The following is a 27,999-nucleotide window of genomic DNA, read 5'->3' as shown; positions in this document are numbered from 1 at the left end:
CATGTGAGGTTTGTCTGTCAGCAGCCGTATCCACAAAATGAATATAGTCAAGCGTAAAAATCAGACCTCGGTAAAATCATCTTTCTAAGCTGGGATTTAATCTGACAAGTTGCCTGAACCTGTTCTCATTTGCTGGAGCTGTGTGGGAGAGCCAATTCCTCAGAGACCGCAGCCTTACACAATTTGTACATTAGCTCAAACCCTTCAGACGGCTCCTTCCTGTTACTGTACAGCATGGAGATACACACTGACAATACACTATGGGAGGGTTGACAGTGTTCTGCTGCAGCCAAGTTTCCAGTAAAGCTGGAAGGGATCATCCACTTTATGCCCGTCTGTGCACTGCTTTTAGGAAAAAACTTCATTTTGACTGACTGATTTGAAGTCAGCACACAGGAATCGCAGTGAAGCGCCGCACCGACAGCGGAGATGATCCCGAGATGAACCCTGACCGAGTCGAGAGCGAGAGAGCTCCTGTTTACTGCGTGCGAGATGCTGCGGATTTGAGAAATGACAAACAAGCACAAGCAGAAAGAGAGAGAGCGAGCGAGAGAGAGCTACAGTGTGACCCATTCATTAGTGGAGCTGACCCTGCAGGGACAACGAAGCTGTTCATTAAATAGACACTCAAGGCCCAGTCAGAGATCAGACTCTCACCCCAACAGTGAGGATATTACACTCCACATATATGGTTCAAAGCAGAGGTCCTCAGTATGGGGCCAGGGGGATCCCAGGGGCCCTGATGACGGCTCCATGGGGCCCGGAGTAAAACAAAGGATCATTTTATTGTGATTGAAGTTAAGTTTGATGGAAATGGCTGCAGAGGTACCTTAAGGTGCGGAAGTGGCCGCGAACTTTAATTCTGCACTAACTTGAAAAGGAAGAATTATCTTTCCATCACAGCAGCACGACGAGCCCTTCTCCTTCTGAAGGCTCCTTTCAAATGCGTCCTTTCAATAATGAGCAGCGAAGGATCCAATGGGAGGATCGGTCGGGGGCCAAACCATCGGAGGAATCATTAAGAGCCAGTGACAAAGCTGAAAAAGAAACTACGTGGGTGACTGAGCAGCTTCAGATGAAAAGCTAAGAGTCCTGACACTAATAGGAAACATTCCGTGGACCGGATCGTCTGATTTGGGCTCAACCATCACGGACAACTTGGTCAAAGTCGATCACGTCCTTTGAAGGATGTGGCTCCTGAGTTGTGACACAGCTTTGATGTCAAGAGAGAGGAAAAGTCTGTGTAAAAATATGATTCCAGTGTGATCCACTGTGGCTTGACAGTTGGGTTTTAAGATTTCATACATTCACCATCAGAACAGTCGTCTCCTGTAACTCCTCTATCTACTACACACTGACCACAATCCTACAGCTCATCTCTCACTGAGCTGTGGTGACAGTGAATACAGCAGAAACACATCGACAGAGGTCACTACTCCAGACACGCATGGGTTTTTAATTTCTCTCCTGAAGCTAACGTTATAAACACCAGTTATGAGGCTTCAATGCTCCAATACGTCACTTCACAAACCAAAAGGTGGCGTCACGGTGGGCCGACACATGGGAGGAAGTCAGAAGTAAAGTTATTACAGAGCCAGAAAGTCGGAAAATGGCTTTTCTTGTTTCCCAATGCCGACCAACAATCTGCTAATTTGAGAGATATTCCTTTTAACGTAAACGAGGATGTTTTAATAAGAGTAAGTACTTGTTTCAACACAAACTATGATCTTTCCATCAGCCATAGACAAGTTGTTGTCTGTGTTTAAACTTCACTGAACCTCAGCACTGAATATCATAGTTTTCATAGGAGTCAAATCAGGAGAGAAGTTTTGAGTTTATTAATTTGGATTCTGTGCTCATCCAGAGTTCCATTGTTTGTATAGTCTACACAATACACTGTTGTTTTTCCTCTCTCTCTCCCTCCTCAGTATTTCAGAGGCAAAGTGATGCTTGCTCGCCCCGCTAACTTTTGATTGAGTTACACACAGCACTGTTTCCCCGTTGAACATGAAATCCCACAAGAAAGCAAAGTCTTCAGAGGTTATCAGTAAATTCATCAGCTATAATAATGAACACACAGATAAAAAGGTATTTTTGTTGCTGGATGATAAAACAGAATTTACATTTAGATTGCACAGGTCGGGGCTCTGTACATTCAATCTACAACTTGCTCCTGCAGGAACGGGCAGATGCTCGGAAATGTTGAGTTTTACCAAAGTGTGTGTTTGTGGATTTGTTTGTTCGTTTTCCGAAGGTCTCACTCTGATTTGAACTTGGATAAAAAAGTATAAATGTTTGTGTAAAGAATGGAAAACAAGAACAAAACTCAAATACTGTGACCTTTATTTTAAAGGAGGTTATGTTTTTGTTCATTGGTTGTCTGTTAGTTGGCAGAATTACGAAAAAAGTACTCGATAGATCACAACAAAACTTGGTGGAATGATGTGATATAGGTCAGGAAAAACTCCATTAAATTCCGGTGGGGATCCAATATTTGTTTAACACTTTCTTAAACATTTCAAGATAAAGTATTTTGCCATATTTTCATTGATTTGTCAGAGAATAATCCTGGAAGCCTGGATTTATATCTGTGATTGTGTGGAGGATCTAGTTCATTTAGATGTGGTTCTACAAGGGGACTGTTGGGTCTTGGCTGGGGTTGTGCTCTCTGAACGCACTTCTAGTTAGATGAGGACTAGAGCTGTGTTGAATGAACTTCCTGGATTAGATCTGGGGGTTATCTTGAAGGCAAAACTTCCAGGATGGTTTTATCTCCATTATTGGATTAAAAGTAAACACCACATCGATTCCCCGGTAAACAACTGAGATTAGTTGTCTGCTGAATTAGTTTTCCCGTCTGAATCCTACTTGTGAAAACAGCAGTAAGCATCAATCGCAGCACGATGTGTGATCTGGAGCCATTGATGCACAGAAAGCCTGTGGATGACAGGACACTGGTCCGGTGGATTGATACTAGAGAAGGTTGACTGCACATAGATGCCGTCAGCACTACGGCCACAAGGCCACGAGCCTCCTCACGAGAGGCGGCCACAGACAGAAATGTGCCTCTAATTGTTTACCTGCGTGGTTTGAACTGAACGTGGGTCAACTCCAGCCGCCCTCGTCCTCACTGTCCACTCCTCGTTAAAGTTCCAGTCGGCCCCGGGGCCACATGCTCCTGCGATCAATACGAGGTTAATGGGAGGCGAAATGTGAAGCAGCCCAATTAGTTTGATTCCTATTCCGCTGTAGTATCAATAGCCTTTGGATAACAGTGTGTGAGAGCAGCCACCCTTCCTTAATTAGTGTTTTTCAAACCTATTGACTGGGCGGAGACAGTTGTCCTGGTGTCAGCTAAGTTTCATTTGTGGAAACACACACAACACTGAGCCCTGGCTTCCTTTCTTGATTCAGTACAGGCTGTGCAAAGCGGAAGGTTTAGAGCGCTGTGCTTCCTCACCTGGTGTGGGTCCAGAGCAAATACATGAGAAGAAGTATTTAAGAAACTGAAAGGGTGTGTAAATATTCACAAGTGTTACACAGGAGTTAATGTGCATCTGTTGGAGACTTTCTCCAGTGACAGATTCATACGAGTGTGGTGCACACATTACTTTTTACATGGGATTTGCTGACACTTTAAAAAGCTTCATTCTAACCTAAAACAAATAAACTGAATAAATGTGGTTATTAATGATTTTAAACACACTGTATTTCTTCATGCTATTATTTAAATATCATTGTTATTGTCCTTGTTTCATTTATGTTCTACATTTAATTAAGTTTATATGTTTTTTATGTTAAAACTGAAAATGGATGTAAATCTTACAGGCAAATTAAACATATGATTGAACTGCAACAATCTGCTCATGTTGATAAAACTTCCCTGCAGTTAGTAAAAGAAGACACGCCGGCTTTGTTGTATTCAGACGAATAGGTTTTATTGATAATTCCTGTTGTTGCCAATAAAGTTTGGTAAATTGCTCGTGGCCTCAAACTGGTTTCCAAACACTTTTCCTTTCTCACCCACTGCTGCAATGTTGTATTTGCATTTCCTTATCGTCCCTCCGCACCCCCCCACGCACACTGTAGCAGTCAGACAGTTTTCACCGCGCACTCAGAATTGTGGAGTCTGACCCGAGCGCAGCACAAAGCAAGGTGACGGATTATTGTGTCACATTTTCTGCACTTTCCTGCCAACAAGCTTTTCAAGGACCACATTAGAAGAGTCTGTGAATTTATTGTGTCCTCCTTGAAAAAAGCATTCTGTGCTTTTCCTCAGTTAACAACACGCTGAGCTGCCTCTGGTTTTCTCCAGCGTCAGACATTTGAAGTGTTTGACTAATAGGCGCTTGTATAATATAGATTTTTGTATAAAGGCACGAGAATTTTTAAATGCCGTCGTTGATCTTCAGTGATATTAATCACTGTAACTACAGGATGTTTGTTAATTATAAACTAACCACCATGTCTGGATGTAGAGGGATGTAGAGGGATGTTGTTTCGCACAGTGGACCAGACGGTCTCTCTTGGAGTTTCATCTGAAGCCAAAAGGTTTAATGTTTTCATTTGTTTCCCAGGTCCATGGGGAAGGTGCATGGGCAGTGACTGTGGCCCAGGTGGCAGCCAAAGCCGGGCAGTGTGGTGTGCCCATGTGGATGGCTGGACGACGCTTCACACCAACTGTGACCAGGGCGAGCGTCCCTCCAACCAGAGGAACTGTTTCCGTGTGTGCGACTGGCACAAGGACCTCTATGACTGGAAACTAGGTGCCTGGAACGAGTGTGTGCCAGTGTCGGCAAGGACCTTTGGGGCCGCTCGGCCGTTCACGTGCAGTGGAGGTGAAGAGGGCATTCAGACGCGGGAGGTGAACTGTTTACTCAAGTCAGATGGCACTCCAGCTGAGGATTGCATCTGTGATTACTTTGAGCCCATGCCTCGCCTGGAACAGGCCTGTTTGATCCCTTGCCCCCAGGATTGTGTGGTTTCTGAGTATTCGCCATGGACGTCCTGCTCCAAAACGTGTGGAACAGGCCTCAGGAACAGGGTCCGCAGCGTCCTGGTCCCTCCGCTTTTTGGAGGCGCTGTGTGCCCCAACCTAACTGAGTTCCAGTCCTGTAAACTGGGGCCTTGCACAGGTCCAGAGGGCATGTACAGCCTGAGGATCGGAGCGTGGAGCCCCTGTGCCCTCGCACAGTCACGGACAGCACGACAAGCCAAGCGCAGGAAAGGTAAAGGCCAGGGGCTCAGGGACCGACCGGGAGTCAAAGATCCAGAGACCAGGGAGCTTATCCAGAAGAAACGGACCAGGAACCGACTGAACCGCCAGGAGAGTCCGTTCTGGGACATCCAGGTGGGCTACCAGACACGGGACGTGATCTGCATGCACAGGAACGGGAGCGCTGCGGGACGCAGGTGAGTGGCAATATTTTTTATGTTAATATCTTTTTTTCCACAGCACTATTTTACTGTGTACCCCTTTAATTATCTGACAAGGACATGAATGGACGAGAGATCCATTCAAATGATATCTTAAAAACGGTTTCATTTGTAGACAATTACCTTCTGCTGTATGTATTATTAATTTAATTTACTTTTTATATATTTACTACCTGTTACTTGTCTGTATTACTGTCCATTTATATATTTTCAGTGTCATGTTTCCCTGTAGCTGTGATGTCGAGGTGTATAGTCTTTACCTCACTGGGTTTTCTAACATCTAAACAAGATGCCGAATTTGTCCTCTTCAAAGTTTCCCTTCCCCCTGTCAGGAGGCGACATGTTTATCTGCTGCGTCTTTGTCACTAACCGTGCTGTCAGAGCAATGAAGCACAAACTACCACAGAGTGTTTCATGACAACTTCCGAGGATGGAAGTGGCAAAGAAACTCTTTCTTTATGATGCTGTCAATCTCAGCCACGGCCACTTAAACTGGATTTGACAAATATTCTGGGTTTTGTCCTCTGGTTTTGAGTGAATAAGGGAACAAATCAAGAGTCAAATTTAAAGTTAAACCTGCTGGGACGTGAAATACATAGTTCATAACGAAACACATATCATCACACGAGGCTGCAGTGTTCTTCTAAGTTGCCAACAATTTAAAACAGCATGTGATGGATATTTCTAAACCAAAACTTCATATTTTCATGTTTGTTTCTTAAAGCTGCAAAGAAATTGGCTTGTATGAGGGATTAAACAAGTCAGCAGCTCTGAGCAGTGTCATGAAATACAAAGTTGGAACTCCATCAAACAAATAATCACTTGATTAGGTCAGTGAATTATCACTATCCAGAATCCACACTCTAGCTCTAGAAGTGCTTCCCTTTATAGAGTTGGTAAACCAAAGTGGGATCTAACTTCTCACCCTGACATTATTACTTCTGATAATGAGTGGAATCAAATGCCTCTAAATTCCCACTTATCTCACTGCAAAAAAAAAAACATGCACATCAAACATTTACTCCGAAGAAATGAGTGTGCCCTCAGCCTGCAGAGAGGAGAGCTCCATTAGGAGTTGTACAGTGCACGTTTAAGTGAGAGTGTATTCCTCTCTGAACTTTTTTTACGAGGTGCACACGCTGCAGTCTAATTGTTCCACTAGCAAGTGTCAGGCTGGGCTGATTTTCTGAATTTATTATACTTAATAAGCACATTTACATTGTGACTTGTGGCACGAGATAATTATCCCACGTCGGAAAAGCCAAGTGTGGCTGCAGCCAGGAAGTGTTGAGAGTGAGTAAATGCCTCCACTCCTGTTCATCTCACGTGTCAAACCCAAATCCTTTCGTCAAACGCGTTTAATGACTGCAGACGTTTATTTCTTGCTCCATGTGATGATTGCAGCTGAAGTGATGTTAAAAAGACTCAAAGGGAAAGAAACCAGCTCCCTTTTAAAGTTCTGTCCACTTAAGTGTGATTGCGGAAGAATTCGAGAACAGTTACAGAACTTAACCTATTTTCTTTATTTCTAACCGATGGACAAAAAAAAATTCATCTTTACAGTCAGGAACTCTCTCGTCAGAATCAAACCATCCACTGCAACACATGGAAACACTTTCAAGCCTGGTGGTGACGGCTCCCTGGATTAGCCAAGTAGCTCGCCAAGCTAAACAGGGAGCGCAATGCAAGACTGAGTCCAAAGCAAGACATGGGGTTCCACTTTAAACTCTTGAGCCTGGTTAAGACTCTGAACTGCAGAGGTGGAGACTCAGGGGGGGGGGGGAGACAAAACTCGCCAGACTGCAGAATGAGGCAGGGATCAATGAGGAGGGCGTCATGTTGGAATGGACGACCTCGATGGGAGACTGGCTGTGATTGATGTGTTTGTGTGTCAGCTGATTAAAGCTCAGGTGTATGATCTCTGTGTCCTGACGTGAAATTACACAAAGTTGTGTTTTGCTGATCAAATGTTAATATTGTCTGGTACAACTTATCTTTTTAAATCCATTACTGTTTTGAATAATTTGAAGGTTGTACATGATCATATTACAACAAGTAAATCTGATCCAGTCAATGGACTAGAAATCAAGACAAACAGGATCCATCTGAGCTCAAATTCCACATCATCATCGCAAAGGGTCTCAATTCTTAATCATAAGTAATAATTTAAACCTTTTAATAATTACGCTGCAACATGACAGAATATAGAAAATAGGTGTGAATGCTATTGTCAGCAATTCTTCCAAAAATAAATGTTTCTGTTGATTCAACTAACTTGAAATGTCACAGCTGCTTTGTAGAGTTTGGAGCTTTCATGAGGTCTGTGATCTCCAGGAAACAATCAGCGACGGTGTCAGCCGAGCGCGGCTCCGTTCACATCCCATAACTGTCACATACCACTGTACTCCCGGATTTGATCAATTATGTACTAAATCTATTCATTAATGCTTTGTTGGCGCCGAGCTCTCAGCCGTAACCGGGATCAAATATTTCAAAGGAAGCGTGAAAACAACTCACATGCCCTTAGGAGCATAAATATTAATCCTTGACTTGTTTATTTCTTGTTCTGAAATATTCATAGTTGTTTTTGCCACTTTCGGAAAAAAGTGGAACAAACTTCCCGGCGAAGCGATGATCCCGTCGTATCGGAGCCAGACGCTCTCTGAACATCTTGCTCACTTCATTTCCAATTTCGTTTGATGAGCATCTGCCACTGGGCTTTTAATTTCTCCGTCGTCCACAGCTCATCCCAAACATGGCACCTTCCGATATGACTCAGTGTGTGTTGGTATCATGACCTTTTTTAAAATGATGTGGGTGTAATATTACATAATTGCATGGTGCCACGATTTCAATTGCAAAGTTTCTTTTCTCTGTACTTGTCAAATGTTTCTTTAATCACTTGACCCACATTGAAGTGTGTGGTTTAGACCATTTCAGCTGCAGTGTCCTGATGAACGCTTTTCAAATAATCAGCATGCTGTTGTTGGAGTATAAAAATCTACATATATTTGGTCTGAAAGCACTCGCACACCATTGTTTAAAGTTCCTCTGTAAAAAGCTAAAGGTTTGAAAATGAGCGTTCCTCAGACTTTATCTCACTTATTTAAATAGAGGATGATTGCGTCCCCATTCCGTCTGAATGACTGAGATGAAGAAATAATGACTTCTTCTTTGCAACTTTGAAATCTCCACAAAAAGAAATGCTCAGGCACGCGCACAACAAACGGCAGCGACTCAAAGGATCCGGCTGCAGTGGAAATAGGTCATTGGCTGCATTAGGGGCTTTTTAAAAACACAAGTAGTTCCATCTGAGACAGGAAAATCGAGCCACGACCCTCGGTGCGGCGCGCTCGCTGTTTATATTCCTCATTGTTTGCCTCAGATGTAAAATGAGCCGACACACCGAGCGTGTTTGGCAGAAAAACAAAACCCGAGATTTTTCACAGCGTCGCCTCGGTGCCACTTCAAAGACTGCAGAGGTGTTTTAATCTGCAAAGACACAGGAGTTAAAGAAGAAGAAGAAGAAGAAGAAGAAGACGAAGAAGAAGAAGAAGAAGAAGAAGAAGAAAGCTCATACCCCCGCTCACACATTTATACCAAAGGTCTGAGTTGCTGGAGGTGAAGTGCGGCGGCAACGCCTCAATGAGAGGTTTCTAAATGAAGCAGAGCTGTAATTAGCACTAATAGCTTGTCAGCTGCAGCGCCTCCAGGGGAAAGACATCCAGACTGAGCAGCAGCGAGCAGGCGGCTTTAGTTACAACAAATTTCTAATGATTCTAAAAGGGGCCCAAAGACGACGGGTTGTTCATTACATCTAAACGCAATTTACATGATCAAAAGATGTGTGTGAACAATTGATCAGAGCTTGTTTTGGTTGTGTGAACGCATGAGACTGTAGATACACACACACACACACACACACACATCCACATGTTCTTACTCTTAATACGTTCACTCTCGGGAAGCTCAAGACAGAATGTAGCACCAGTGACGGGCGGAGCGTTTAAAGTGAAGCATTGCACAACAGTTATGGTGTCGTATATCTGCTGCTCTGACATGTTCACGGACAATAAACTGTGGCTTTAAGGCATCTTGGCACATTAACAATAAGACGGCAGCGAGACGTAAGTGAAAGATTTAACTTCACTGTAATGAGGCGTCGGTGAGCTGAGCACCGCGCGGCTCTGTTTACCATAAATATGGTGTGTGACCGCTCGATGCCAGAGGATAACAAAGGGATAAACGGATCAGCTGTGAGGCTTATTTGTGTCCTGATTGTATTTCATTCTGAGGCTACTACGCGTTAGTTATAACACACATCAGGGAAATACCTTTACACCCGCGTCCAAACTACTCCAGAGGTTTCAAGCACCTAAAAAAGGAGTGTGGCAGTCGGAGTTTATTTCAGATTCTGAAGTTTTATCACGTTGTTTTAAAAGTTAAATGTTTTAGTATGGCTGTAGCCTCAGGGTTATTATTATTAGTTTTTATTGTTGTAACTTGAAGAAAAGATGTGGACATGTTGTGGATTATGGTTTATTTGCTTTTATTTGTTTTATTCCCGAGAGTTGCTTCATGCTACACGTGATGCTACGGCCACTTAGCTTAGCATAAATACATTAAGAAAGGGGGAAACTAAAGTTAATCAGCCTACCAGCGTTTCCAAATCTAACAAATTAACATGTTTTATCTTGTTTGTTTAATCTTTACTAAACTTACAATGTAAAAATGACTTGTTGTGGTTTACTGGTGCTTGTGTGCTGGACTTTTTATCAAGGTCTCCATTGTATAATTCATTTTGGGTTTGAAGCAAAGGAAACCAGTGTATTTTTATATAAACATCCTGTTTGTTGTAACTTGTCTTCAACATCCACGTCCTAACCTCACCTCCTCTTCCTCGTTTATCTTCTCCCAGCCTCTGCACAATGAGGGACCTGCCGCTGACGGTCCAGTCCTGCGTCCTCCCTAAAGACTGCCAGCTGACCGACTGGACCGACTGGGGCCCTTGCTCCAAAACCTGCGTGGACCCCGTGTTTCCCAGAGGAAATCGCACCCGGAGCCGACAGGTGCTCCAGTTCCCTGTGGGCGAGGGGGCGGAGTGCCCGCAGGTGGAGGAGCTGGAGTCCTGTGAACCTCAAGGGGACGGCGTGCCGCCCTGCGCCACGTGAGTTTCTCCTGATGATTGTGGGGGTTTTCTGATACCCTTCTCCTCCTTGGCTCTGCTTTTAGACTGAAAGTACTTCCACAGTGTAGATAATGTTAATGAAAAACAGGACCAAACCCATCTTTGTCTTCAAAAGTTAGATTGGAAATGTGCTGCACTTGCACTCTTCTCCCACAGAGCCCTGTCAGTCTCTAATCGATCCATCCCTGCCGTTTCCCTTTTCTCCTTTTTCTGCAGTTACACCTGGAGAAGCACTGAGTGGAGCGACTGCCGGGTGGACGTGTTGCTAAGCCAACAGGACCGGCGACGCAACAACGCCACGGAGCTCTGTGGGGGGGGCCTGCAGACCAGAGAAGTTTACTGTGTCGAGGCCAACGCTGAGCTCCTGAAGTATCTCAACGACCTCAGGGAAAAAGACAAAGGTAACGGAAAAGTGAAAATCAGGTAGAATTGGTATACAACCTGAAGACGATGCTTTTATTTAGAATCTGCTTTTACTCTTTGCTTTCAACTTCCTACATTTAGTTAATATGCAATCACACCACTTATACAATTTACTTGGACTCCTCTCTAATGCTGCATCAACATTGAAATGTTTCAATCGCCTGAAATGGAGAAATTTGGAAACACAGCCGGTCACATTTTAGTTTAAAATCTCTGAAATCTACTTTATTTAAGCAAAAATAGATACAGATTACTTCCGATATTATATATATCCGATATTTATTATGGTCTAAAGAAATCTTACATTTTAAGCATTCAGTATATTTAGATTTCTTATTAGTTTGCAGCACATGAACAGTGTCAGTGGGGTCCAATCTTATTTGCAATTAACTTTATCGCTTGTGGTTGAAAGCAAAACCTTTAGCTTTAATTGTGACAGTATCCTGGGATCATACCAGCAATACATTATTTCACTCTACTAATATATTCACATATTTTTAAAAACATATTATTGATGTTAATTGAAGCCTTATCATGAAGCCCAGCTGCTTGTTGCCGTGGGCGATCAGGGTTTTCCACATAGTTGTGAATGGGTCTTGAGGCCATTTAAACTTCTGCCATATCTGAAGAAAACAAACGCCTGGAAGATCAGAGACTGAGATTCCTAATTTAACTTCACTTCAGCAAAACCAGTGAAAACCCAGACTCACTCCACTAAACCTGTCTGCCATCGTTTCATGTGTTTTTAATCCAGTCTCCTCTCTTCACCCCCAAGGATTTTTAAATCACCCGTTTGTTAAAGAAATCCCTTTAAAGCCAATTGCACTTGTTACTTAGACCATCTTTGTTCTCATACTGTAACTGAAGTCACCAGTCGCATGTACAGCATCACGCAGCACATGCTCATACAAATCAGCTGATTTCTCAAGTGTGACTCACACCCCCACGCACTCGATAAGAGCTGAGGTCCCTCGGTGGATTTGTGGCAGATAATTGCATATCACCAGCAGACATTATCCTACACGTTTCGATTCATGTACAAATATACAAAGTGAGCAATATTCCATTCGCATCATTAGTCACTATTGTATTTTTTTTATATCTTCACCGTTTTTTTTATATACTGTGGCTTTCATTGTCAGCTTCCAGTTCTCAGTCAGAACATTTAAAAGGTTTTCTAGCTGCTGCCATTCTCTGCCACTCTCTCGCCCCTTTAGACCAAATCAGGCGTCGTTTAGAACAAGGATTTGCTCGTGCTCGTGTGTCCTGCTGTGACTTGTCAGTGTTCACAAGTGCAAAGGCCTCCATTTCTGACACTTGTCAAGCCAGCTTAGAGTCAAAGCTGCCCTCTTAAAGAGGGTGTTAAAGACATTAGTTGAGACTAAGCTTGTGGAGACCAATCGTGCTGATCGCGTGAGGGAGAGAGTGACAAAGTCTTTGAGAGGAGGTGAGATTTCATTTGACACTTGTGCCCCATACAGAACGATGCTCCTCTTAACTTTGCCCTAACAAATGTCTCGTAGTAAAACAAACTGTGATAACAATAATGACTTCATTTACTACTTGTGAAAAACTATCTTACAGTTATCTACAGGTAAAATATGAATTGGTCACCATTCTCCGGCATCTAGCACCTGAAGGAGCCGTTACAGTTGTTAATCTCACTCAAGGCAGGCTGTGGCCGTGTAGAGAGGTAGAGCGGGTCGCCCACTAACCAGATGGTTCAGTGCTTGAGCACTTCTACCATCTCTAACTCTGTGCAGTGGCCTCTCATTGACATACGTCCGCTGTATCTTTAAAACACAACTGAAGACGCACTTATTCAAACTGGCCTCATTTCATCTGGTGTGGTTTAATGTGTGTAACGTTGTTTTTATTATCTCTCTGTTCCACATATTTCATCTTCTTTTATTGCACATATTTCCATGTTTGCTCCTTTGTTTATGCTGTTATTTAAATGTTTTATTACTATGAAGCACTTTATGACCTGTAGCTCTGTGGTAGGTGCTACGATAAATAAGCTTTACTAACTGTGAAAAACCCATTTCTCCAGAACAACATCTACATGTCACGCATAATAACTATTCTGAGGTAAGTTTCATACGATGCCTTTAAGATTTGAGTGGATCACTGTGGAACCGAGGAAAGATTTCACACACTTGGAGAATGGGTTTAACAATATCTGATGCAACTCGGTGTTAAAACCTGCAGCTCCAGAGCTTTAGTGAAATGTCTATAGGCTGCTACCCTGGCTCATGATGGACACATGGTGTGTATACTTCTGGGTTCTGATTTTACTCAAATGATCTTGTGTGATGTTGCATTAATTTCTGATGAATGACTCATGAGTGAAGAGCCGGGTGCATCGGCTACTTTCAATCGATCGGCGGCCCTTTGGTTTTCTCGGTATCTGCCCCAATTAAAGAATAATGCGTCTGGTAGCAAGTATTAATTCCACGGACAGACAAAGCATCTTGTATTATGTATGGAAGGATGTTTAATGTATAAGTCAGAACATGTGCCTGCAAAAAGCTGGATCAATCATACATGTCGAGGCGCCCGTAACCTCTGTTAAGACGCAGTTAAAGATTCATATATACAAGCATGTTGAGAGTGGTGTTGCGAGGGCTGGATCTGCAGAGTTGTGCGTGACCTGCGTGCGAGAGTTTGCTTGAACACACACACACACACACACACACACACACACACACACACACACACACACACACACACACACACACACACACACACTCAAGCGCAAAGTTCTTATCTTCTTGGCTCAGGATTTCTCTTCCTTCCATTGGGGGGTAATCTCCCAGCGTACCACTGAGACAGAGGGGCAGGCGGTGGCTCAGTGAGGTTCACTGCAGCCAGCGCTCTCTCCCCCCCCCCTGCCTGATGCAGAAATATCACCATGCAAAAGGGCACCAGATACCCTCGGGCCCGAGATCTGGAATCGCTTTACCACCTCCTAAATCCTAACCTTAATCTTTATGGGGGAGCAGCACAGATCTGACCCGGGATATGTGTCTTCGTTTCCCCAGCTGAGGCTGTGTAACTCTGGGGTATTTTTGTGAGCTCAGCCGTTGGAGTGGATGGATCCATAAAGCTTCCACTTCTAGCCCTGTGGGACTTGACATTTCTTTACTGTTCCCAGTGTTTCACCAGCAGATTGACTGAAACGTTCTGTGGAGCTGCATTAACACATCAGAATTCATGAGATGTACTGTAAAAGTAAATGCTAGTTCTCTTGAAAACTTGGCAGGAACCAAAATCACCTAAAAGAAGTGCGGGTGAGTGAAGTGACAGAAGCCATAAAACCAATAGTTCCACAGTTTGAGAAATGTGGTTATTTGCCCTTATTTTTTTCTAGAGTGAGAATAAGACAAGAGAATCGATACTAATCTCATGTCTTTGCATTTAAATAAAGAGCTGGAGTCTCGACATGGTCTGACTCGCTCAGCATTAATACTGGAAACAAAGAGAAGCAGCCACTCCGGCTCCGACTCAAGTTAAAACATATCACTGCAAACTGATCCTTTAAGCTTTTCTACAAAATCTACTCATGAACAAACTAGTTTTTCTTCTTTCTGTCATTTATTACTTTTTTAAAGAGAAGCACAGAGAAACAGGAAAGAGAAGAAAAACACGTCGTAAATCCCACAGAAGGAATTCAAGCTAAACGGCAAAACTATTTCTCCAAATGAAAAGGAAAATACACGGCTACCGCTCCGGATGAGAGGAAACTGTTTCAACACTTCATATTTCAGCCCAGCACTTCTGTCACCAGCTGTAGTCTGGGTAGAAACATGAAATTACTGAGCAAAGGTTTAGAGTTACAGTGCCAGAAAAAGCTGTTAAGACTTTGGCTGCGTCTACACAAACACATTTTTACTTATAAAACAAGTTCAGAGTCCCAGGATGATTGTCTACATGACTTCCTGCTTTGTGATTGACACTCTTCCAGTTGTTGTGAGTTCCTACTACACGACTGACTGGAGACTTCACCATCTTTCACCAGTAGAAACACCGAGATTAGTATATCTGGTCTCCACACTTTATACCGCCTTCACCCCTCCTTTGCTCTGATTGGCTATAGCTGTTGCTGAATTGTCTAGAAAGTTTTTCTAGAATTGGCCTCGAGATCCCGTGGGCGGAGGCAACGTGTCGGCGAGCTCCTTGAATGGTGTCATAGAGATTTCCGATCGAATGCCGACTTGGCTCCGATCTCTGGCTTTTCTTGGCAAGTTACAACATTTGTCGGCGAGAGGATGATCACACCTAGGATTGTGTAATGTGAACTGGTCCTTCAGTTCCAGCTGAGTCAGTAAGTATGTGCTGGACAGATCCAGGCTACGTGTTTCTCCTTCCAGGTTGAACTGGACTGCAGCTCTGTATGAACACAGAGACCCCGATCTTTTCATCTATCCCCTTGACAGACAGCAGATAAACACGGTTTTCCCAACGTGGTCGGTTGCTTGGAAAGACTTTAAAGGGGCGACGCCAAAATCAGGACAATCAGGAGTTAATTAGCTGCCGTGAAACAAAGAACCTAAAACGTGCCAATAACCACGTTAGTAGGTCTGTGTCAGTAATCTGATTTCTTTTGATCGTCCGACACCAGCATCTCCAACCCGATGAGACGACACCGTCACCAAATGTCTGTGCTGCTTCTGTTTGTGAAGCACGACTCCAAACGGATTTAATCTTTGTTTTTAAAGCTTTTGATCTGAACCGAGCTCAGGTTGTTATGGGCTCGTCTCTCTGTGGCTTCTCCTGCTGCTGCAGCATTAGTCTCTGCTTGTCTCCATTGTGCTGTTTCCTCTCGCTCCCTGGGTTTGTTTGATAATGCCTCAGTCTCCCCCGATGTGTGTGTAGCTAATAGCACTATCTCGCCCCTGTAATTGCAGCGGGTCAGACCCAAAGACAGCAGAAGCCTAGTGTCCCCCCTCTCCTCTCCATCACCTTCCAGATTACAGGTAGGTGTTTTAAGGCACGCTGATTGTTAATCCTCTATTCCTTCTTTCCTCTCCTCTCTTTCCTGTCCCTCCCCCTCCATATCCTCTCCTTTCCTTTGCCTAATGTCCTTTATTTGCTCTTCTCTTCTTTCCTTATTTCTCCCCTTGTTCCCTGTCCTCTTCTCTCCTTGTTTCTTCTTGTCTTCCCCTCTGTCCTCCTCCAGTCTTTTTCCTTAAACTTGTGTTATTGTAATTTTTGATAACAGAAATCTTCTGTTAATGGGATTTACTGGAAATAAAGGTTTGTTTCAAAATCTCTCCTGTTTTCCTAACCTGCATCTTTGTTTGATCTTGTGTTCTATTCCTCTCTTCTCGCTCCCTCTCATCCTTTGCCATTGCCTCTTCTCATCTTCTCTTCTAACCTCTGTCCTTCTCTCGCCTTTTTCCTTACCTCCATTTTTATTTCATCTTGTTCCCTATTCCTTTTTTCTTGATTCCTCTTCATCTTCTATACGTCACTCGTTTTCTCTCCTCTCTCCTTTTTAATAACCTATCTCCTCTCCTTGTTTCCTCTCATCTTTTCTCGTAACCTCTTTCCACATCCCCTCTATCCCTCCTCATCCATGTCTTCCTACTCCTCCCACTGCCCAATATCCTCTATTCTTTTTCCTTCTCATCTTCTGTCCTTGTCTCCAATCCTGTCCTCCTCTTCTCTTGTTCCTGTCTCCTGGTTCCTCACCTCCATTCTTATTCCCTTGCTCTTGTTTCCTCTCTGTCCTCTATCCTATCCTTGATTCATTTTCTCTCCTTTCGTCTCCTTCTTTCATCCTAATTCTTCTCCTTTCCTTTCCTCTCTTCTCCTCTCCTCAGGCAAACTAATTCAAATATTGATTTTACCAACACTTTTAAGATTCTCCATCACTGTTCTGATGCTTTAGATTTATGATGAAGTCTACATATAATACAAATCTGTGTTTTCTAACCAAGTTACAATACCATTGTTTAGTATTATTACAGGTGTTATTACTACAAAGTTCTATATTTGGCTTGAAAGTGTGAGACTGTGAGAGAAACTTTGTTCCCTCACCGACAGAATATGGAAAGTGAGACGTGAGACGTTCTCCTCGGCTGTCGACAGTAATCCGCACGCGTACCAGGGATTTTTATTTCTCCTCCGTTGTCACTTCAGCACAATAGAAAAATGAACTCACTGGAGAAAATACTGTAAAAAATGGACTAATAGAGAAAAGGAGGATAAAGAGAGATTTTTTTATTTCTCTCTTCATCACACGGATACTGATACTGTGTTGGTCCTCGATTCTGTATTCACACATGGATTGATGTGGAGAGATTGAAGTCAGTGTAGTCCCTCAATAAGATGTGGATTAACACCGGCTCAGCAAACTCACGATTTGACTTTCAGTGTATTTGTAAGAGGAATTAGCCATTTTGCATTTCAAAAGCTCCAACTTGCGTCTCCCCGTACAGTTCTGAGGGAATTATGATCCAGCTCTCCTGACTCTGGGAGACTGTAAGCTCTCAGATGTCTTGTAGGAACAGTTGGAGAACTGGAAGTAAAGTGCCTGAGGTTCACGCGTGTGAATGACTAAGTATCCACTTTAAAATAAAAACCTATTTGAAATGTATCTCTTTAACACTTGAAAAGTGGAGATCAAACCTCCCTCATACTTTGGGGAGAGAAGTCGTACACGTATATATGTATATATTCCTTTAACTCTCGTGTCACGGCTGAAATCCTGAAGTCTTGACAACACTGTGATGACGTTAATGTTTACACAGGTTGTTTCTCTGATGAATTATGATCCATGAAGTTTGTCATTCTGTGAAAACTCTAGATAAAAACATACATAATCTAAATGTGTAAAATAATGTAATGCTTCTTGCAGACAAACATGAAATATGATGCTGTTGACACGTGAGCAAATGTAACGCACAGTTCCACTGAATAATAATATCATCACAAATCACCAAAATATATAACACAGATCTAATAGTTTTTTAGACTTATTATTACTTATTTAACAATTTAGTCTGTCTCACTGTAATAAAACAGTTTCTTTATGTCTCTACAGTCTTATAGCAGCTGAGTTAAATGTTATTCAAATGCACAGCTGGACCTGTTTGCTCTGTACGTGTGGAGCTGTAACGCAAACAAGCCTCAGACGTGTCAGTCAGCGTCAGCGTGGCGCTGCAGGCGGGTGGGGGGGGGTTGAACCCATGAGCTGAGTGACTCACTCTTATCACCAGTGACGCCCTGGAAGCCGGGAGGTGGTGAACTGTTGGCCTGGTGGTTATGGAATCATTGAACATTCTGGGAAATATTTTTCTTCCTGAGATAAGGGTTGGATGAGCGGATCGATGGCGTTTTCATATCGCTCCACTAATTATGAAGCAGCAGCCAGTCAGCGGAGATTAGTGTGAGACTGGAAACAGGAAGAAACAGATCAGGCTCTAAAATAATCTGCTTCAAATCTGCAAAAATCCCAATTTAATAGCCGCTCCCAGTCTAGACCCCATTAGAATATGACTTGTAATTTATTTTTCAACCAATTAGATAAGAAAGTGTTTAATAGGAGCTTTTAAATGAGACACATTCTGCTCATATTCAGTTTGATCATTTTAATTTGTGTTTTCATGCTCTGCTCTAAATCACTCTCCTGATACTACACTGCTGCTGCTCCTCTCAGTTTCCGTCTGAAACACTTGGTTTTAGCTCCTGTCTCATTAACTTTGCAGAACTTTTACATTCATAAAAAATATATACAACACACTAGACTAAAGCAACATTGAAAAAAAGCACCATATGTCTCCTTTGAGGTTGTGGTAGGTTGTTACCTCGTGACAGAACCAGGCTGTTTCCTTCTTTTCACAGAATAAGCTGAGCTTAAATGTCAAACTACAGCGTCAAGGCCGTTACCTTTCTGCCAAACCCTGTTTGGGATTCAGTCTGACGAGAGGTTCGTCCTCGTTCTCCTTCGCCGTCCTCGCATTTTCTGTCAATCTTTTACTTTCTACTCTCAAACAAATACCGAAAAAGGGGCGAAGAGAATAAAAAACCTGGACTCACCGCTGGGAGATACAGTAGCACCTCTTTGAAATGACACTGACACCGACACACACACAGAATGTGAATGCATAAATGCATAAACTCGATATCTTCAGACACTCCACACATCAAATGTATTTATCGTGCCACGGTTCAGCGGAGAAATGTGATCTGCACAGTTGTCACAGATCCGTGCCTCGCATGGCGATGGCTTCTCCCCTTTTCTATTTTCCACAAAGTTCCTCCGAGGGAGTTCAGACAGCCGTGCACTCACCAGTTGCATCGCAGAAAGCGTTTTTCTCAGCCCAACGCGGCACTTAGAGGGAAAGCAAATGCCAAATTACACCTCAAGCCGATGCATCGCTGCTGTTGTGCTGTTGAATACTGTCTGTGTGGAGGGTCTGTGGGGAGGACTCCACGATGTATTATGTTGCTAGCATGCTGCGGCACGAGATAATCACTGCTAATTTATCATTCTGACAGTGGAAACTGGGAAGTGATAAACAAAACAAAAGGGACAATAGTGTCTATTTCACAGATATGCTTTCTGTTTTCTTCTCTGTGGGTTTTTATCTGATCTCTGAAGGGATTTGAATGCCAGGAATAAACGTAAATTCAATAAATACGTGTCCATAGTTCCTGGTTAGTGTAACCCTGGTTAAAAAGAAGGCTCGCTTGAAGACAAACCAGGAAAGAGTCAAAGTAACACAGGTTAATTGTTACCTGCTGCTCATTTTGTGTTCCCTATTCCTTCGTCCGCTCAGCATCTCAACCGGTGGAGAACAGACTGTGCGAGGGGCCGATCCCCAACAGGTCGCAGCTTTGCCAAATCCCCTGTCCCATCGAGTGTGAGGTGTCGCCGTGGGGCGCCTGGGGGCCGTGCACCTTTGAGAACTGTGACGATCAGGCCGGAAAGAAAGGTAAAGAGCTTTAAACAGAAAGTGGTTCACAGGCTCTGAGTGCCACTTCTCATTTTAAACATTATAATGATTTATCAAAGTGAGTTGACGTGGAAACGTGGACGCCAATATTCTAATATTAAACTAATTGTCTGAATAAGACTTTGCCAAATAAACTTCAACCTGATTAAGGTCATACTTGGAAAGAGCTGAAATCAAATTAAGACGTTGACTATTCAGACCTTGGTCACATTATGTAGACATGTAAACGTCTTAATCACATAATTTTGCAACATCAACATCTCCAGCAGCTCCTGGGTTGAACTGTAAACTACAAGGAGTTGAAACTTTTGCTAAATTAGAAAAGAAAACACTCAGAAGTTTGACCGTTTCCATCGCACATTAAACTTTCTGGTTGGAGTTTTAAAATTCTGGCGAGAATGTGAGACGTGTGACGAGGATGTAATGTTGACGTGAGTGATCGTCAGAATACGCTCCGCAACTTACAAACAGGAATATTCAAACTCACGTTAACATTATAATAGGTCAATAGTCGCATTATTGGTTTCCATGTAAATGTCGTCAGTGTGTGACGTTGATTTATGAAGAAATCCGCATTCTGACAAATCAACGACCTCTAAATATCACCTTGTTCTTGTTTCCTCAAACTACACCAATGTATTAAATTTAACATGGAAATTATACAGTTTATTTGTTCTGTATACTATTTCAGTAACTGCCTCTCACATAAACAAATGCGTTGTTACAGTGGCGGTAAATGCTGCCCATGCTCCATTCAACACTTTGAATGATGTTATTTTAAAGACAGCAATATAAGTGGCTCCCAGTTCTGTATAAACACTATCACTGAGTCTGAAAGCATCAATGAAACTGCCATCTTCATCATAGTTTTTACTACATAATATTAACGTTTTTTATTCAAGCTATAACCGACCATATAGCCTCATGAATATCCGATGATTGAGGGTTTCTAGTCATCGCAGGTCATCTTATTAAAAATACATAGGAAACACAGTTCTCAGTGCGGCCACGTTAGAATAACATTTTCATTTCCTATAACAGCATTTGGCAGCTGTTCAGAGACGGCATTCAGAAGATTGGGTAAAGTGCAATGTTCATTCACAAGTAGATGGATCCAATTCACTTTACTGTGTGTGGAGGAGCGATTAAAGTGATCAACGCCGTGTTCACTCAGGCTTAGAAATAATGTCACAGGCTTCCTTCTGCAGTGGACACATGTGCATTATATATATATGTTCAGAAAAACTCAAAGTGATACAGCGAGGACAAGGATTGTTGAGGCCTTGAGCTCCGCCCATGTGAGGAAACTGTCACGTTTAGTGTCAATTAGTTTTATTAAAGGCCCCATGAGATGTATTTATCCCTTATTTACTCAGTATATATAAAAAAAAAGATAACTCCTCCCGTCCTCATGGGCATTAACTGATTGGATTTCTTATTGAAATGTTTATCTCTCCCCCTGTGACATCAATTCTGCCATTTCTGGCCGGCACAGAGAGACGGTGTCCAATTAATCACTTAAATCAGTCAAACCTGAAGTGATGGTGAGAGGTCCTCAACAAAAGAGATTATTAGCTGTTAGCTTCAGTAAACGCCGAACAGTATCCACAGCAACTCCCACAATAGTTTTTATACAGAAAGATGTAAATATGCAGAAGTTAATCTGATATCTGTTTCATTGGGACCAAACCAAGCTCATCAGAACCACCTATTATCAGTGGTGGAAGAAATACTTACATACAAAAGTTTAGAGAAGTTTTTACATAAAGTGTCAAAACATCTTATCGTATTTAGTAGCTAAAGCTGTAAATTGGAAAAGTGGAGTAAAAAATACATGTAGTGAAGTAGAAATATTGTTTCAAGTACCACAAAATAGACAAAGTGTACATATACACGATATTTTCAATAGCTTTGTTGTAAGTCTGAAAGCTGGTGTCTTTATTTTCTTCGCCATCCTGCAGGTTTTAAACTGAGGAGGCGACGAATCACCAACGTGCCGACGGGCGGACCGGGGAACTGCCCTCACCTGGTGGAGGCGGTGCCGTGTGACGAGCCCAGTTGTTACGAGTGGAAGCTGCTCAGCCTGGACGAGTGCGTCCCTGAGGACGAGAGGAAGTGTGGCCCCGGCTCGCAGCTCCCACAGATCCAGTGCGTCAACAGCAATGGTGAGACGGGAGAATTAAATCTCATTGTGTAAATTGCTTTCGTTGTTAAACTCCTGCTTTGTATTCACTCATCTGTAGTGTGTTTCGTTTTTGGCTCACCTCCATTCGCAATAAAGAAAAATGCAGGTTTGACCTCATGAGAAAAATACTATATTTTCAAAGTCACCTCCCGACTGACCCTTCGACTCTCGAAGTACAGTTTGTACGTGAGGAGATTTCCATGACTGGACTCCTGGTTCCCATTCATCAACTTTGTGAGGACTCCTCTCCCATCTCCTCCTCCTCCTCCTCCTCCTCCTCCTCCTCCTCCTCCTCCTCTCTCCTCTCTCCTCTCTCCCTCCTAAACCTCTCATACGCTTGCTTGATTCTGCGACGCCACCTCTCTCACGCTGTCGCTCTCATTACAGTCTTCCACTTTGCACGCACAATTAAACCTCTCTCGCACTAAATCCAACCGATCCTCTGCGGCCCTGAGTCTCGGAGTATCTCGTGCCCTTTGCCGCTCCGGGTTTTTACTGCCTCCCTTTGTTACTGTAAATCTTCGCCCATAAGGGCCGGGGCGGAGCAGAGATGCATTCTGGACTCGCACGAATGTCACGCAAAAAAAGAAGCCAGGAGACACTATTGATTTTAATTAAAGCTTCTTTTTGCTGGTTTGATGCGGACCAGATACCATGTTTATTGACTGGGTATGTAAAGTTAGAGTGCAGCCGCAGCATTAAGGAATCTCATTCACTTCCAAATGCACTCGGTAAATCTTCATTTTATGATCCGGCACATTGACTTTGTTCGTGTTTTCCCCCGACCAGAGAACGTGATTTGTCCTCCTAACGTCTCCCACAAATCACAGTTCGTGCATCAGCTGCAGGTATTAGATGAAGTTGAATACTTTAACCCCCTCTCCCCCGTGCTGCAGGAGAAACCGAAACTGTGCGGTGGTCTCTCTCGCTTGATTGATCCCCCACACACACACGTTCACTCCCTCATCTGATGAAAATTGATTTGTTCTGTTTGGGGTTTTTTTCATTCTCTGCTTCTTCTTTTTTTTGCCTCAGAGATTTTTCACCGCAGTGTCGGCAGTATATTTTCTGCGAGTGTGTCCCGGTCATAAAAAGAGAAGGCCACACAGCCGGTGCCCCAGACAACAGACCAAGGTCGATACAAATGTTATTGAAAGCAGCTATTGATATTCCCCGTGCTGACTGGCTGCCGGTTAAGGCGGAGAGCGGTTTCTCCTCCCGCACGCTGAGCTCTTTCCTCTCATCTCGGGCGTTCTGTTCATTCATGATTTCTTCTGTGTGAGCCTAAAAAACTGCGAGGTCTCCTTGTCACTTCTTATTTTCCTGCCGCCTCAGCTCAGTCGTGATTGGTTCACAGCACAACTGTCAAAGTGACATGTTAATGCGAAGTCGGGGCCCCCGGTCTGCTTATTGAAGCTCAAGCAATTCTCCGCCGCTTGAAAATTTCATTTCAGCCATTGAGAGATTTACATTTTTCCCGGGTGCACGCGTCGTTTACAGAGGACAATATTCTCTGCTTGGTTCACGGCAGCACAGGAAGCAACATGGAGGAATATGTGGGTTAATATAATCCACTTAAGGCTGATTCCAGCAGGTCTTTAATAAAACATGAACGATGGTGCAAAAATGTGGGAATCCCATGAGAATCTGCTCTTTGCATGTTGACTGCCACTTTACGACGGGTCAAGAATGTGTCCGTATGAATATTCTGCAGGTAATCCATGAAAAAGGTATAATCAGCTGTCATGTCAATTTGAAAAGCACCAGTGAAATGTTTTAAATTATTTCTGTTGTGAAGCTTTAGGTAAATCCAGGAATGTTGGATCAACCCAGAAATGTCAGACGTGTGTTGGTTGTACTGTAATTTAGATTCTTATGCTGAATGGATTCATTGATTCAGTCTCTCAAGATCAAGATCCATGAATTCATTTCAAGAAATCACTGAAAATGTCCAAAGAAAACGTTCAATTTCGCAAAGTTAAATGAAAGTGAGATGCCGGTAATCTCCACAGATCTTCATAACTCAGACCATTCGCCATCTTAATGTAAACACACCAATAAAATAACTGAATAGTACTTAGTTCGAAAGTACAGTAATGTGCAAAATGTTTGAAAAGTGACAGTTCTTGATATGTTGCTGTTGTAGCAGCTCAGGTTTCAGCCTCTTATCTCGTGGTCGGGCCCCTTCGTTGGATAACAAGTTAATCTGAGGGGCCGTTAGATGAAAATTAAGAAGTAAAATTCGTCAAGTACTGGATGCAAAGAGAAGTATACACATGAATCGCTGGGAGGACGAATCCAGCTTCCCACTCCACATAACACCCTGTTTATGAAACAGTGATGAATGAAGCTTTCATTGTGTTCGTTTTAAATCTTCACTGCTCGTCTGCAGATTTCCGTCTCGTTCCTACACCGGGCACGAGGCGGGCGAACACTGCCAAGCTCGTCCTGCTGCCAGTTTGGAGTCTGTCCCTCCCCAAGTTGTCTGAGGGGACGACAGACAACGGACTTCTTGAGAAAACGAGCACGTCTCCGCAATTTGAAATGAGCTGTGTGCTTGACATTGTGCGATCAATTAAGACACACGCAGCTGCCGGAGCTGCCTCTGTAGTGAAGTGGAGTTTGAAGGTGATCATTTGATTCTTGCAATGAAGCTTTTAAATCTATTCTCATTGCTTTAGTTACTACCCAGAGCATCCAAAATTAATAAAGTGAACTCGATCACTTAATCAGCAAGAAATAAACCCACGATACAAAAAAACATAATCAAGGATCCTTTATTGAGACAAAAGCAGCCTGTTAGATATTGTGATTCATCAACTGTATAAGTGACCTGAAGCCACCGCTGCTGCACAAACAGCCGTTCACCTGTTTATTCAAAGTTCTCGACTCTCGAACCCCCGGAACTCGAGAATCAGTTTTCGTTGCCGTCGTCGGGGAATGAGCTGTTGTTGTGATCGACAACGTCACTTAAGTTGATGAGTCTCAGCCGTCGCCGCTGCAGACTGATGGTCGGGAGTCAAAGTCTATTAATTGTGAACGTGACGCTGTTCCTAATTATGCTAAATTCAACGCTGCTCTTCTTTGTCCCCTTGACAATACACAAGACAAGTGTGAAGCCGCGATAAGATGAACAGTTCTATGTGAGCCACAGACAGACAGTAGATATAAACATTAATATTACCCTATATTACCTCCTTATATTCTTATTATTGATTGTTGAATCAATAATTGAAGTTAAAACAGTGTTAAGCCAGAATCCCTTCTGCCTGTTTAACCTCCCAACTTCAACCAGTGTTGTATTCTCTGTTTTCTTCTCCAGGAGAGGTGGGGGACGGAAACCTGTGCTCGTCGTCCCCGGCTCCTGAGCCCGTGCCCTGCGAGGTGCCTTGCTCCAGGGACTGTGTGCTCAGCGACTGGACGCCCTGGTCCACCTGCTCCCAGACCTGCTCCAGTAAGACCATCGAGGGGAAGCAGATGAGGATCCGCTCCATCCTGGCGTACAACGCCGGCGAAGGTGAGTCTCCACCTGCCGACAGTCTTCCGCACCACTGAGTATGGAAATCTATGCAGATGAGGCTGGGATATTGGCTTAGTCACGGCCTTTCAAGTCGTCCTTTGCTGTCACTCACCAAATGTCCGGATTTCACACTCGTCTGCATGTGCATTTGTCCTTATCTCAAACAGTCTGCTTATCGGCCCTGGTGATTATTTCTGTCGGTCTGTCTCCGCGCCTGACACTCACTTCTCTATCTCTTTCTAAGATCATTCCTCCGCTTACGCTTGTTCTCTCTGCTTTAAATCTGTGTGTGTGTGTGTGTGTGTGTGTGTGTGTGTGTGTGTGTGTGTGTGTGTGTGCGTGTGTGTGTGTGTGTCTTTTTCATTTTGTCATGACACCAAACATTTCATCTGGGTGTGTTTTCCTCTCCTCAGTCACTGCGATGGTCATAGCGTGGATCACGGTGATGGAGGGTAACATTTGTAATTAAACTTTGCCGGTAGCTGTGTTGAACCTCTAGCTGTGTGTCTACACGTAGCAAAATGAGAATTGTTCGCTTGTTTTCCGTTGTAAACACTACTATGCATTATCATAACAGCTTTAGGGTAAGTTATAAATGATTTAGAAGTCACTCGAGCAGATCTGTTATAGTCAGAGCTCGTTGGCCATGTGTGAAATTAGCTGTAGATTGTGTTGTGCTGTTCTGTGTTGTTCTGCCGTTGTGTTAGTTCACGTCCTGCATGTCTCACTCGTCACGTTAACATGTCTAACATCTGTATTTGTTAAAGGTCTTTCACGGGTGCCGAGGTTTCCAGAACTTTTCGGTAAATCTGAGTAGCAGTAGTTGTACGTGAAGTAGCTTTAGAATAGTTAATAAAATACAAATACAAATTATATTCAGGTATCTAGCTCAGTCACGTTTTTACGAACACACACACACTCAACAACAATACCTGAAAAGAGGTGTTGTCTTCCCCACCGCAGAGCAGATAATCTGATGAGATCACGAGCTTCTCTCCAGCTCCTGTGTCGCATATTAATGAGGAAGTGAAACTATTCAAACTACAGGAAGTAGTCAAAGCTTCAAGATGCACAGGCTTCATATTAATATGCAACCACCAACATGTTTGCATAGAATCTCATGGTAATCACATTGATAATAAACCTAATTAATGACCTCTTTAAGAAACTGCTCACACTGAATGTTATGGTGATTATGAAGACACCACATGAAGTACATCTTACTATATGACGCTCATCATTACATGACATGCTAAGAGGCACTTGCTCCGGCTCTTTGTGAATGAACCAGTTAATCCTGAGAACATGAATGTATAGAAATGACTCACACTGATGGGATGTTGGAAGTAATAACCACAATTCAAACGGAGAACCGCTTGTTTCATCTTTAAACATAAAACCATTGGTTTCTAGCATCAATCAAAGCAGCATTTTCAAACTTTTCCGTTTTTCATTCAAAAGTGAAAACGTAGTCGTATTGGATGTAGCCTAAAAAAAGTTTATCTTTATTTTGAAATGCAAAACAAGTTGTTTGGACTTTCAAAATTAGACTATTTCCCCAAACGTGTAGTTTTTAAGTATCTTGTATCTACGGCAGCTTCTCATTTTACCGTCTGACTTCGCTGTGTGGGGCATCAGCTCCTGCTCATTGGAGGCCTCGTGTCATGCTAGCGTTAGGACGAGCATCTCCATGTTGTTGCTCAGCTAAGATGGCAGTCAGCAGGAAGGAAGTCAGCCTCACTAACTATGAGGCTGAGATTTGTCGGAGTTGGCAGTCGGTGATTCAGGCACAACTGTGTCTACACCGCCGCTCATTACGGACCTGGCTCTCTGTCAACTGCAGGTGTACAGCAGCTCTCCCTCAATCTTTGCTCAAATCCCAAAGTGGCTGCAATTACTCCCGACCGGAGAGGGCCTCTCTCAGTCAATCCACCACACAGCTGAGTGAGGGACGGAATGAACAGAGGAGGAATGAGAGGGGGACAAGCAGTGGGAGAGAAAAGGGGAATGGGAATAACAAAAAGAGATGCAGGTCAACAGCTCCGCTCATGAGCGTAAATAATCACAAGAGAACCGAAAGAATCTTTGTTGTACAGTTTATCAATATAACTATAGAGTAGTCATATTCTACCCATATTCAGGTTGATGATTTTAATTTGGTCCATGACTTCATTAGGTTGCTGCAGTTCCTCTTTTCAATCTCTGTCTTAAATAAGCTGTGTCGAACTCGTCTGTCAAACAGAATTAGGGCCATAAATAATTGCTAATGCAAACATTTCAC

General features: G+C 43.1%; 1 protein-coding gene across 7 annotated transcripts in view; it reads left to right on the top strand.

Annotated features, from left to right (window-relative positions):
• The window catches only part of LOC118113792 (thrombospondin type-1 domain-containing protein 7A), a 119,830-nt gene that overhangs the window by 38,358 nt on the left and 53,473 nt on the right, over nt 1–27,999 (top strand). For 2 of the 7 annotated variants that reach the window (XM_035163794.2, XM_047340937.1), the window contains exons 2-10: nt 4,578–5,412; nt 10,355–10,603; nt 10,841–11,025; nt 15,958–16,026; nt 19,837–19,992; nt 21,975–22,178; nt 25,521–25,715; nt 26,132–26,170; nt 26,486–26,521. In XM_035163794.2, the coding sequence (XP_035019685.1) occupies nt 4,578–5,412; nt 10,355–10,603; nt 10,841–11,025; nt 15,958–16,026; nt 19,837–19,992; nt 21,975–22,178; nt 25,521–25,715; nt 26,132–26,170; nt 26,486–26,521 (1,968 nt within the window). The remainder of the gene's footprint in view (nt 1–4,577; nt 5,413–10,354; nt 10,604–10,840; nt 11,026–15,957; nt 16,027–19,836; nt 19,993–21,974; nt 22,179–25,520; nt 25,716–26,131; nt 26,171–26,485; nt 26,522–27,999) is intronic. The other 5 variants (XM_047340940.1, XM_047340939.1, XM_035163795.2 and 2 more) reach the window with 3 other exon arrangements.

The sequence above is a fragment of the Hippoglossus stenolepis genome, chromosome 8 (genome assembly GCF_022539355.2).
Source record: "Hippoglossus stenolepis isolate QCI-W04-F060 chromosome 8, HSTE1.2, whole genome shotgun sequence".
Taxonomy (NCBI): domain Eukaryota; kingdom Metazoa; phylum Chordata; class Actinopteri; order Pleuronectiformes; family Pleuronectidae; genus Hippoglossus; species Hippoglossus stenolepis.
Note: the sequence above shows the minus strand (reverse complement) of the source record. Positions and strands in the feature narration are given on the sequence as shown.